At 37.3% G+C, this 13,342-nt stretch overlaps 1 protein-coding gene across 1 annotated transcript; it reads right to left on the reverse strand.

Moving 5' to 3' along the window:
* LOC109234489 (vacuolar protein sorting-associated protein 35A-like) lies at window positions 657-12,759 on the reverse strand. Its single transcript, XM_019400512.1, has 22 exons — window positions 12,561-12,759; window positions 12,348-12,444; window positions 11,910-12,033; window positions 8,286-8,471; window positions 7,732-7,819; window positions 7,475-7,531; window positions 7,287-7,376; window positions 7,055-7,177; window positions 6,564-6,638; window positions 6,432-6,491; window positions 5,833-5,949; window positions 5,312-5,551; window positions 5,157-5,222; window positions 4,917-5,006; window positions 2,986-3,075; window positions 2,625-2,714; window positions 2,312-2,380; window positions 2,144-2,224; window positions 1,899-2,006; window positions 1,697-1,800; window positions 1,342-1,455; window positions 657-1,237 (listed from the first exon to the last, which is right to left on the reverse strand). Exons 1-22 carry the CDS (start codon window positions 12,651-12,653, stop codon window positions 1,027-1,029), a joined length of 2,373 nt encoding a protein of 790 aa, XP_019256057.1. The 5' UTR covers window positions 12,654-12,759; the 3' UTR covers window positions 657-1,026.

Below are 13,342 nucleotides of genomic sequence, written 5' to 3' on the forward strand. Positions count from 1 at the left end.
GTTGCTAATCCGTCGCTAAATGAGATTAGCGACGGATTTTTCTGTTTAGCTACAAAATTTCCGTCGCTAAAACCAGATTTTTTAGTAGTGTTCTACTTTTGTTGGTACGATGTAAATCTATTCTAGTATTGGAGTATTATATTTGAACGTTCTGTCTTTTTATGATGAGTTGGTTCAATTAACAAGCTGCAAACATATATATCAAACTTGAACCAAATATTATCAAAACGCCTAAGAAATTTATTTGGATATGGTTTGGTCAACTTTATTGCATTTCTTGACTTTCATTTTCATGTTATTGCCGAGACACCAACTTCAAATTATTAGATAGCAATGAAAAAGACTTTTCATATCTATTGCCTGCTTCAATGTCACAAAGTTTGCTTAAATTTCTGGTGCAAAGCTGAAAAACCACATCATTTAAATGTTAGTCTCCATAATTGTCTTTTCGAAAAAGAAAAAAAAAAAACTGTTAAAGCTATTTAGGCATCAAACATATACCAACAAATCGAAATTGTGCCGCATTTACTTTGCATTATAGCTTGAGCTCTCTATGATTAAGAGTTTAACGAGTTTGAATCTCACTAATATATTGTTGATTATCCGAAGAAATGAAGGATTTAAGTAATATGCACTAATAGTAATGAATTTCTACATATCAGCAAGAGGCGTTAACATAGAAATGGGAAAAGGGAAATCAATTGTCATACAGCTAGGCCATGTGTATGTGACTATGCAACTACAAGACAAACTTATTCCAGTTATTATCACAAGTTTGATCTGAATTATGTAACCTCTAATTTACTCAGATCTCTACGAGAAAAAATTGTTACAACAATCAAAATCATGACAAGTATGGTTAGGATATACAGATATTTGCAGCTTTTTCCGCTAGCCTGCTGTAAAATGCAGAATGTCGACTAACAGACAAATCAAAAGGCCAAAATGAATTTGTACTGGAAAACAAAATGATCTGTTTCTGTAACATCAAGAAAGCAAACTCCTTGCAAGAAAATATCTTTTTAACTAAGACTTGATGGATTCATATTTCTCACCAACTGCTCCACCTTTATCCTTCTGGAACTGGATATATCGTAATGTGCTTGCAAGGAAAGCATCTGCAGCAGGATCCGAAGTTGTAGTTTCACTTTGCATTTCAGTTGTTATTAGCTCAATTAGGCTTTGGATGGATGCAACAGTGATCTGTGTCACCCCCTTCTCAAAGAAATATAAATACCTGACATCATACAAATGATTAAGTGTTTCTATCGTTAATGACCTGCAAAACAGAGACCGTCGCCAAGAAAGGTAAACAAACAATGATGTATAGTGTAGTTTTACTTGTTTAGAATTTCTATAAAGAGCAAGACTGATCCACTGCTGCCTCGGGTTGCATTGGACATTTGTTGAGCGGCATTCGCAATTCTTAAAGCCCGTTTTAAGCAAAGCAAAACCCTGGATCAATGAAAAAGAAACAACCACATAAGAAGAACATGAAAGGATACAGAAAAGCTTGAAATCAAGGAGCGGAACTCAAAGGGGAAAAACTCAGTCAGGGAAGACCCACAAATACATAAACCACATCTCATGCTGGTATAAACCCGGGCTAATAAATGTTCATATATGAGAGGTACGGTAAGTATACAGGACGCCAAATGTAAATTTCATCCCTCATGTGCATGTCAGAGTTACAAACCTCTCTCCATCCTTGATGCTGTCCTGATCATCAACCCAGAAAAGATGCGAACAGGAGTAGACAGCCTTGCACTGATCAGGCTTCTTCAGGAGTTTTGCCGAGTACTGGAGGATATCGAGAAAAGGAGGAGGAAATGGTTACAATCATAGAATGACGAAGCTGAAATCTGGAATAAGAAAATAAGAGGTGGTAAGATAGTTACCCCTGTGGCCTTGTGCGTTAATGTGTCCCTGTTCTCAACACCAAAGACGTGCATTCTCTGAAGAGTTCCTATAATTAAGTGTATTGCAGTCACCTGAGCTTTGGAGTCCTATCAAACCATTCAACTGGAATTAGAAAAATCAAGCAATGCATGAAATGCACAATAAATGTAGATATATCGAAATACCAGGAAGTCAAGAAAATAGAAATTATGATAAAAGTAATGATAAAAGGGGCAAATACTACCGAAATTTCTTCTTCGTATAGTATATAAGCTTGGGTGAAAAATTCGTAGGCAACAGGCTCTAGGTCAGCGTCATTGGCAGCCTGAGAAACACACATGTCAGTAAACCCATATTTTTTAGAATTTGTGATTCCACAATCTTACACAAATACAAGGATAAATTAATGTACCTCAGCACACTCCAAGTACAACCTCAATGATAGTTCAGGTACTGGAACACTTGAGAGAGCCTCAATTATCTGGAATACGGTGTATGCAATTTATAAGTAATAACTATTGCCTCAGCACAATCATGAGTATCACAGAACAATTACAAATTAAGGAATAGAAGCTAAATAAAGAAAAGGGATATAAGAGACGTAAAGCTGATTTAATCTTTTTTGGTCTTTTGACTGAGAATCATAATAGCTTTAGTCGAGATCTTGAAATGCAATGCATCACATTTGACCAAATAACTCATATAACCCCATTCAGATATATTACCTGATTTAAAATCTGAAAAATTTTCTTAGGCATAGCAGATGCCTCTTCCTCTGGAGCATTTTCATCTTGGTTCTGCAGTCGCCTAACCAACTGGAAAAGAAGGAAATTTACAACATCAGTAACTCAACCGAAACTTCAGTTCTGTATGACACTGGAAACTCTCTCCCTGAGAAAAGGGGGAGGGGGTTGATTTCCTTTTTCTGTTATTTAATCCTTTGAACAAGCAGTTGCATTGGGAAAGGATCATCTTAAAATGCACATTCAAAAATTTCGTAACTTAAATTATTTCTTTTGAAGAACAAAAAGCATGGGCCATTCATCACTTCACCCCTCTTGTAGTCCTCGAGTGGTCAACTCATACCTTAAGAGAATTGAAAATAAGGGGAGGGGCAGTAAAGGGAAGCCTCTTCGGTCCTCCTGTCAGAATATGCTGCTTCACAGTAGAAATTATCTGCAAATCAGCAAATTAGCAAACCATATCAAATCTGAAAAGCAAGAAACCAACAGCTATAGCCAGAGATAAACCTTATGGCTACATAGATATGTAACACCGGATTGAAGCATTTTGCACCAACAAACATATAAAAGAAAATAAGAACAGCACACTTTTCTACTTGCTAGAGGAATGAAAATTTCATTCTCAATTTAACGGGAATTTTTATGTCAATCTTGAATTGAATTGACAGCCTGTGAAGCTTTGGCACGTCAATATGTCATATCAATCTCTACAGCTACTGCTTCTCATTCAACTGACATCATTCCCAATTTCTTTTTTCATATTCCCTTATTTACTACAAAGAGCAAGAAGAGTTTTTGAGAGACCATCTCCCCATAAACAACTGCTCTCTGTGGTCCCATTTCAAAGCAGTTTTGTCTTTATAAACTCCTTTCTTTGGCAGTTCCATTTGCTTCTAATCTGTTTGAGTCTTAGTTCTTTTCCCTCTATCTCCATGGTTATGTTGATTTCTCTACCCTTTTGCGGCAGTTCTAGTCCTAGATCTGAGCATACATATTGCAAATCTAGCTCTTTTTGCTATGCTCTTGTTGGTAGCAGACTTGTCAGGGAAGGCTTTCAAGCTACTACACCACTTGTGACAAAATCCATTCGGATAGATGCAGAGGCACAAAGCAACAGCGACATTGCTGAAGGATGGTGTAGAGTTGAATGTGAGAACATTGGTAGCACAGAGTATCGCGTGGTGTAATAGCGGATGTAAAGTGTCTTCAGTCTTGTACTCAAGTACCTAAGTGCCTTTTGGCATTCTCATGAATAGAATCTAACATGGCAACTTATCCCTCTCATATTTTCAAAAAGAAAAGGATCAACAAAAGAAACCATGAAAAGCGAACAGAACCCACGAAAAGCAAAAGCTATCTTGTTTTGGCAGATACTTCATCATTATATGTTTTTTTTTAACAGTAGACGCACAAGCAAAAGCTTCTCATTACATCAATATCAGAAGGATTCAATAGAACATATCCAACCAATCAGGTGCAACTTAGGTCAAGAGTCATCTTTGTTCTATCTCTCATTATAAGCTGACTAGGAAGATCCAGGATTGCTGTTATAAGAGATACTTATTTAGCTGATCAGTTGTGCGCACGAGTTGGGTACAAAGGCGAATGAAGAATGAAAGTTACGGGTTCAATCGAGCCCATAACTTTTGACACGGAGCATAAATTTAAATGTAACATCCACAAGAAATGCCAAAAATAGTATATATGAACCCATAAGTTTAAATGGGTTCAATAATAAGAACCTTAAATGTTGAACCCAAAAAGTTTAATTTCTGGATCTGCCTCTGGTTGGATATATATAGTGGAGACCGCATGTCATAAAAAGAAGAGATGAAACAGAGACAACAAAGGTACTTTATCCCAAATGCAGTGTCCTGGTTATACTTTGTGATGTCCCAAGAAGGCATCAGCCACTGTCCTGGAAAAGATACTATGTTTTTCATTCGTAAAATTACTGTTTAATTCTTCCAAATTATGGAAATTGGAAAGATATATGAAACCTACTTTTATACCATTTAATCCCCAAAAGAACAAAAGAAAAAAGTTCTCAATCAACGTCATGCCCATGAAACCATGGCATTCAACTTTGGAACAGAGAAAAACAATTCTAGTCATCTTTAAAGTTTTGATATAAAACACAGTTGACCACGCTCAACCCCAAACTATAAGAACTACATGATATAACAAACTTTTCCAGCAATAACAAGTAGAGAGGCTAGCCTTCAGAGGAATATGCAAAGAATCTAGAAACAGGTATCAGTATACACTCGTTACCTTCAGCATCTCTTCAGGGTCGTCATTGTGAAGCATTTGAATAAGCCGTGCAACAGAGTTCTGCTCTTCCTTGAAATCTTCTTCGTCAAGCTGAAAATGGGAGGTTAAAGAAACTTTGGCTTAATTACATACTGATTTAAGCAAAATAAATTTCAGAAAGCCTAGCCCCTAAGAAAGAGCAGAAAGAAAGTCAGGAGATATGAGAAATCTAATTGCATAAGCAGAGAAGTCCCCAATCACCTCATCATGAAGATTCTCATCCAAATCTCTGATAAGTCCTTTCATTAATTCAAAGAGTGCCTCTACCTGACAGACCAGTAAGTTTGAAGTAATAAAGAGGTTACATTATTACCCATAAAGAATAATTTAAAGAACTAAAATTAAAAGGAACTAACCTTTTCAGCTGTCGAAATGCAAGTCTTACTTTTTAAAATAGTTTGAACTAAAACATTAGCCATCTCTTTACTAGTTGCATCATCAAGGTGCTCCATAACATGAGGATAATTTGACAGCTTTAATGCGGTATCAATATCCTTATACTTCTCCAATGGAGCACTTAAAAGGGCCACAATCTGTTTTGTTGCTTTATTGTCTTTGAGCTTTCCTTTACCAGAAAGTTTCTTAACACATGCACCCTGAAGATAAGAATAGAGTGGTCATTAGTAAGTTACAGGTTTCATATGCACAAGGCAGGCAAGCAAGTTATCTAAATGCTCACAGCTTCTAGTCAACCTTCTGTTGTTTCTATTTGTTTCTTCCCTTATTTTTATTTTTTTTTTATTTTTTTTTGGTTAAACTGTTTCACACGCAATCTTCATTCTGGAATAAGAAGAAACATAAATGACATAAACAACCTTATCAAAAACTATTTTAATATAGATAAAAAGAAAAAGGGAAAGAATAAGAGTTGACCTACCAAGATCTGATCCACATAATCAAGACGATCAGGGTGGACATGAAGAGTAAAAGTTAGAAGAGATGAATATAAAGTCACAACTCCGGCAATAGGCATGTCTTCTTGTGCTTCTATCACCTGCACAACAGAGAGACGGGCATGATATCCGAACTACTTGAAAAGTCAAAGCCACCATTGATATTGGAAAAAAGATGTATGCAGAATCCCTCCAGTCAGAAAACAGGAAACAAGTTGAAAGAATGTCATGGAAGGTTTGGTGGCCTCTTCATGGAAAGCGCATAAGTTTGGGGAGGCAAAAATTGGAAGAAAACAGAATCTATGCATTCATAAATCTAAAGATTACCACTCTATCGTTGTGACAAGCACGGTCTCCATGAATTAACTTTCCAGTGACATCCACAGATCTATGATCAATTTCTATTTCTTGGCTTATTAATTTTTGAATTAATCAAATAATTGATTCTAGCTTTTAAAGTTCAGTGAGTTCCACTTAATATTCACATGTTGGAGGTAGAAAATCCACGCCTGGGAATATTTTCTTTAAGTATACCTTCATAAACAAGAATTGCATTTTAGTCAAGGATAGTTATCTCGTTTACCTTCCCTATGGCATTATTTAGTTTTGCAAAAGCTTCCACTTGGAAAAACTCTGGTAAGACCTGCAGTAACGAATCATTTAGAGACTACATGTAAGAAATCCGATTACAGAAAGTTTATAATGTAATACTTACATCTGTACTTAAAGCAGCATAGTTTGAGAGTCTTTCCATCAGCCGAGCAAGCACCATCTTGATATCAACAGATGGCTGAAATAATGACATAGGAAATGGTGTTCAGAAGTTCAAATTCTAATAGAGGTTAAGCATTTAATGGCAGATACTTAGAACTGTCACAGACAGTTCAAAGAAAATGACGGTACGAATTTACATCAACCAGTGTGAATTTATCAATGGTGACAAAATTATCAAAGATTTGATCAGAAGCCAATAAGAAAAGATAATGAACTTCAGTATAAGGTGGAAACGCTGTAAACAAACAATACTCTTTATAAATCTTCACAACCAAATCTTTCATCTGATATAGCCAACATATTATATTACATTGTTGCAGATATTAAACCAATCCCACACTCCTCGGATCCTACCAGGTATGACATTTTTCCTTCTACACTTCTGGTCTATTTAATGAAAAGCTTGTGATACAAAACAACAAAATAACACACCTGAAGCTGGGGACAAGCACCCAATAATGTTTCAAGAGTTTGTAAGTGATATTCATCAGGGAAGACTTGAATTATGCAATCCATCAAATAGCCCTGTGCAATCTCATCTTTACAGTTGACAACCTAAACACAACCATGAGGTACGCATTTTGAGTCAGAAAATAGTTCACATTATGGCTTAAACAAACCGTAAAAAGTTATTGAAAGGCCACTACATTCCAAGACCAATCACCTGCTCTAAAATTCTTGGAAGCACAGTCTCTTTGTACATCTCCAGGTCGATTCCTTCTATTTGACTGAGAACATGCAGGTTCTTCCCAACCTACCAAAAGTAAAAGCAAAAAGGAAAATCCTCGCATGAGTGTGCACTTCCATTGCTTATTTGGGTGCTAGTAAACATGATGAAGTAACAGCTCATACGAGATCACGAAGCTCGCTCCTTTCTTTTTCTCGTTTCTCCTTTTCACGAGCAGGTCCCTGCAGATGAGAAAGCCCGATGCTAGCCTCAACTCATGATCAGCAAAGAGTATGAATCATTCACAAGCATTAAAACACCTGCATGACCACGAATTCTGCCCTCATGATTTACATTTACCTTCATGACATGCAAGCATTGTGGTACTATGCATGTCAAAGCATGAGAGCATGTTATAGCATCCACAGATGTTTCAACCAACCTGATGTTGCATTCTAACCCAAAGTTTGTTCATTTCCGTGAAATTTTGGAGAACAAACTCTACAGCATCCACAACAGTTTCAGCATCCCTGTGGGAGGGAACAAGGCATTAGTGCATCCAACAACAATATTCGTAATACAGGTGAAATTACATATAAAAGAAGCTTAAAATGAAGGTAAGATAGCTTTTTTTTTTCATTTTCTTTCTTCTGAGTTAAGATCATACTATGTTGACATAGTTGATGAAATCCTCAATTAATCAATATGGCAGTAAGACAACAACAACCGGTTACCATTGAACAACGTAATCTACTAGCATCTTTATTTAAATAACTTCAACTTAACACACGGTTACACTGCAGGCACTGCCAATTAGCTTAGTCATGTCAGTGTTTGTGTCTTCAGGTTGACACTTCAGCATAATATTTTTCTCTCTCAAGCACTTATACCTCGCAGCTAGAACATGTAAACGAAACCCATAAAACTGGACATTGACACATGATTCTTGTAACTAAATTGATGGTAAACCACTGTGGAGCTGAGTAACACCCTTACCCTTCATACTCAGAACCTATATCAGGCAATTTATCCTTGCTGACTTGAGAAAGATAACTCCTCAGGAAGAGTCCGCGCAAAGGATGTTGTATGCCACGGCACATTTCAACCAGATCTTTAAGAATATCCCTGGCAGGCGCCTCCTTGGATTTGATGTACACAGACCCCACTGTGCATAGTAGATACCTGAGAAACAAAAAGCAACGTATGAACTGTAGAAATCCTGATGAGCAAATAATAGAAAACAAGATTTAAGACTGGCTTAAAAGCAACCAGACGATAAAATGAGCACATCCTCTTTGACATAGGTTAACAACTAAAGAAGAAAGGAAACAATGCAGCTAAGCAGGATTATAACCATTCCACCTTTAATCATGATCTTGAACAAAATTAGTACGAGTAAAAATCTTTTCTTTTGATCAATAAAGGTAAAATTTCATTAAAGAATAAAGTACAAAAAATTTCTGGAAAAGGATCCTCTGAAGCTGTAAGGATTCCAAGACTCCAGCATTGCATCAATATTAATAGCAAAATCAGCATTGCATCTTAGACTTTGTATACATCTATTTTTCAAAAGCGGGATGTTCTCTTCCTTCCCCTCGAAGTATCTTCTGTCTCTCTCAAGCCAAATATTCCACATTATGCATAAATGAGTGGTCTTCCAGGTCTTCCCTTTTATCTCCTTTCCCACTTTTTGATCTGCCAACTATGCAGAAATAGTCTTACTTTTGCTTGCATGACCCATTGAACCCCATAAAAATTGAGGAACATGCACCCGAAGAAAGGAATTTTTAAGTACCTTGGGTCGATTATCCAGGGGAACGAGGAGATCGACGAGGATGTCACGCACCGTATAGGGGGAGGTTGGATGAAACGGAGGTTAGCATCTGGCGTTTTATGTGACAAGAGGGTGCCCCCGGAACTTAAAGGCAGGCTCTACAGAGCAATGGTTAGCCGGCCATGTTGTATGGGGCAGAATGTTGGCCAGTCAAGATTGCCCATATTCAGAAGATGAGCATAACAGAAATGAGGATGTTGAGATGGATGTGCGGGCACACGAGGTTGGATAAGATTAAGAATGAAGATAATCGGGCAAGAGTGGGCGTGGCTCCCATGGAAGACAAAACGCGGGAAGTGAGGCTTAGATCGTTCGGGCACATGCAGAGGAGAAGCCCAGATGCCCCGGTTAGGAGGTGCGAGCAGTTGGCTCTGACGGGCATGAGAAGAGGTAGAGGGCGGCCTAAGAAGTATTGGGAAGAGGTGATCAGACAGGACATGGCGCGACTCCAGCTCACCGACGACATGGCCCTTAATAGGAAGGTATGGAGGGAGAGCATTAGGGTTGAAGGTTAGCAAGTAGTTGAACGTTTTTCTACTCCATTATGTGTAAGTCTAGTCGGTTTGTGTCGTGTTTTAGTATGCTAGTGGTGCATGTGGGGCTCGTACTATTTTCTAGGACCTTGTCACTGTATTGATATTGTTTTCCCAGGTATATTTTCTGGTTCTTAGCTCGCTGGTACTATCTTTCTGGTTATGTTGTTGTTATTATTCTATTGTCTTATTTCATCTTCTTGTGTCGAGGATCTATCGGAAACAACCTCTCTACCCCAGGGTAGGGGTAAGGTCTGCGTACACATTACCCTCCCCAAACCCTACTTGTGGGATTATACTGAGTTGTTGTTGTTGTTGTTGCACCATACGTATTTGCTCAGCAGTAAGTGATTCACTGCTTCACCATCCTCTGCATAAATAGCACCAACATAAATTAAAGCTTATTTTCTGTAACTCTTCCTATTTTAAGAAAGCCTCAGGTACTGCTACCCAACCAAGAAAGCAACTTCGGTTGGGGGCCTGGGGCTTTAGTTTTCCACAGCATTTTCCATGAGCAATCTGCACTGTTTTCAGCCCTGTTCTTAACCATTAACTGATAGCTCGACTTTACTGAAAATACCATCACTCTTGCCCATCCACACAGAAGGAATCATTCTGGGAGCTTATCGGTAATATGCTCTCAGTAATTTCCAGTAGCTTGTTGAAACTGTCCAACTCAGTAATTTCCAGTAGCTTGTTGAAACTCTCCAACTCCCAACCGTTAAAATCCTGAGAAGACCAAGCAATCCCATCCCAACAATCAGCAATGACACAGTTTCCGTGCAGCACCATACTATACAGCTCCGAGAATAAGGCAGTTGAAATATCCTCTCTAAACCATTTGTCTTGCCAAAAATTAATTCTTCCTCCATCTCCAATTTTTAGTCTGGTATATTCTTGGAACTCATCCCACGAACTATTACTCCCTCTTCCAATCTATGTGATGGTGTTTGACTTGGCACAGAGTTTAACAAAGATGGAAAGAAAGACTTCTAAAATTATGGTTTAAAACAAGCCAAAAACAATTGTGGATATAAATCATCTCATAAGGGTAAAATGGGGAGTTTAGAGTTAACTTGTTACGAAATAAAGAAATGTGTCATTCTTTTTCGGACTAACTAAAAAGGAAAGAGCGTCACATAAATTGGCACAGAAGGGAGCAATATGCTTCGAATGCAATACCATGGGGGGATGTAATAGCAGTTGTATCTCCATACTTCTGTAGTCCGTATTTAACCTTAAATCTGTACATTGTTCCTTCCCGGTATCAGTCCATCTTCACAGAGAGCAAGCTTTTATTGTGGAGCCCAAGATCCCTGACACCTAAACTTCCCCTTTCCTTGCATAACATGACTTTATCCTACTTCATCAAATGCAACTTTTTAGCTTCCTAGTTCCTTCCCAAAAGTTGCGTCTTTTTCAGTTCAACTATCCTTCTAACTACCTGACCTCCTCTCCCACCTACCCAATCTAAACGAATGAAAAAGGAGCATATTTATTGCTTATCTGAAAGGCTGATGTTAACTACCCCAAACGGCAGTCCTCTCCAAAAATTCAAATAACTTATTGGAAATTTTCCAGTTTTAATAAAATGTATGCAAGCTCTAGCTTGATTCCCAGTAACCAAACTGTTAAAGCAGCAACACTTGTGTCCATGTGAGTTGTAAAGGCACATCCAACCTATGCTAAAAAAAGGTAGAGAGGAGATGTCTGTAAGCAGTTGAGCGCAGGACAACAGTAAGATTAGCATGGCAACAGAACTTAAAAGAAACACAGCAAAGGCCAAACAGAACGATACTCAAATACTTCGCTTCATGTGTCTCTCTGACACTAGCTGCTCTTTCTACCTAAACTTGTAACTGCTTTCATCAAAGTTAGATGTAAGTTAAAAACTTATTCTCGCTAAACCTGCTTCTGATTTTCTCTACTGTTTTAGCAATGCTTTTTTGTGTGTAGGTTCCTAATGTTATAACCCATAGAGGATAGTATTCTCCTCCTGACTGTTCGGCCATCATTGATAGTGTTTTCTATGTGATTCATTTGAGTCTTTAATCACATGACTTTCCTACGAAACATTATTCCTGACAACCTAAGCGAAAAGTACCTCTCTTTGGAGACATATAATATAGTTAGACAGTACAAGCTTTAAGCCAATTCACAAACATAAGATCAGTTGCTGAAGAACTACAAGATAAAGCTTTTAAAAAATCGAGCTAAAGCGGAAAATACAGTTGGATCATCACTACAACTTACAGTCTAGGCAAAATATTGCCAGCGTGCTGCACGAGTTCATACAACTCAACAATCGAGCAACCCCGCTTCGTCTCCTCCTTAAAGAAAATTTCTAGCTTTCTCAATTCATCAAATGCCCGCATATCTAACAAAGCAATGCGCATTTAAAATTTTAAAAGAAATAAAAAAAATTTAAAAAAAAAAAAAAGGAAAAGAAAAGACACAACAATGTTCTAACACCGAGGTTAAGGAGCTTCTAATCAAATGCGGGAATATAAAATTTTCAGCATAACAGCAATGTGCATTTGAAGCTATTGAAAAAACAAAAATAAAAAACAATCAAACAACAGCGATACATTTTTAATACTGAGGTTAAAGAGCAACAAATCAAATTTTGAAATTAAGTTTCAATTTATTAATTAATCAATAATTAAGATCAGATCAGTGAAAAGTACACACATAGCTCGTAGTATTTGTGAGGGGAAAGCCTTGAAGTTCGGAGCTCCGATAGCATCTGAGCTGAGTATTTGAGTGCATCTTTCAGATTATTCGAATCCTACAATTCATTAACCGTAAGAAACTCAAAATTAGGGTTTATGTAAACCAAATAAAATTGTAATTTCATTGTACATAAAGCTATGAAGAAATTTGGGGAGGTTTTGTGAAAATTACAAGAGCGCGATGCATGTAAAAGGCATTCTGTTGAAGGCCGGCGATTCCAGCTGCTAGAAATTTCTCTTCATCTTCAACTCCGTTAGGGATCATAGCGTCTTTTGAACGATTTCGAGTGGGGAAAATTCGCGATCGACGAGTTTTTGTGGGTTTTTATGTTCTTGGTATTGACTTCAGTTTGGTTGCCAATACTTTGTTCCAACTGCCAGTCATAACTAAGGGAGCGGGTCGGGGGACGGGGGTCGGGTATCGGGTTCTTTTACGTATCTGAATCAAGCGAAGTGCACAAATAGCCATCTTTAGGATCATATTTAATGAATAGCCAAAATTTATAAAGCTCTTAAAATTTAGCTGCCTCAAAAATCAACCTAAAGTCAGTGGCGGCTTAACCGTAAAGCCACTAAAGCAGAGGGTTTAGGCCCCAAAAAATTAAGGCCCCAAATTTTTTCAAATTATATATAGTATAAATAATTATGCATTTATTATTAGTGATAAACAAATTAGTTTTAATTATTTGTTATTAATTTTTAACCAATCATTATTTGCCGGTTTTTAATGTTTATATTAAAAATTATAGACTATCAAATTTTTATTTACTTCCTATCTTTTATTATTCTTTTTTGTTACCTCACGCATTGTGGATGGGCTCGACTTCTAAATTTGTCTAACTCACCTCAACTTGAATCAATTTTGTTTATAACTATGATTTAGTAGATTATTCTTTTTAGACAATTTTTCAATCTCAAGCTAATGAAATTATCAAAGGATTAGATATGAAAATA

The sequence above is a fragment of the Nicotiana attenuata genome, chromosome 11 (genome assembly GCF_001879085.1).
Source record: "Nicotiana attenuata strain UT chromosome 11, NIATTr2, whole genome shotgun sequence".
NCBI classification, from domain to species: domain Eukaryota; kingdom Viridiplantae; phylum Streptophyta; class Magnoliopsida; order Solanales; family Solanaceae; genus Nicotiana; species Nicotiana attenuata.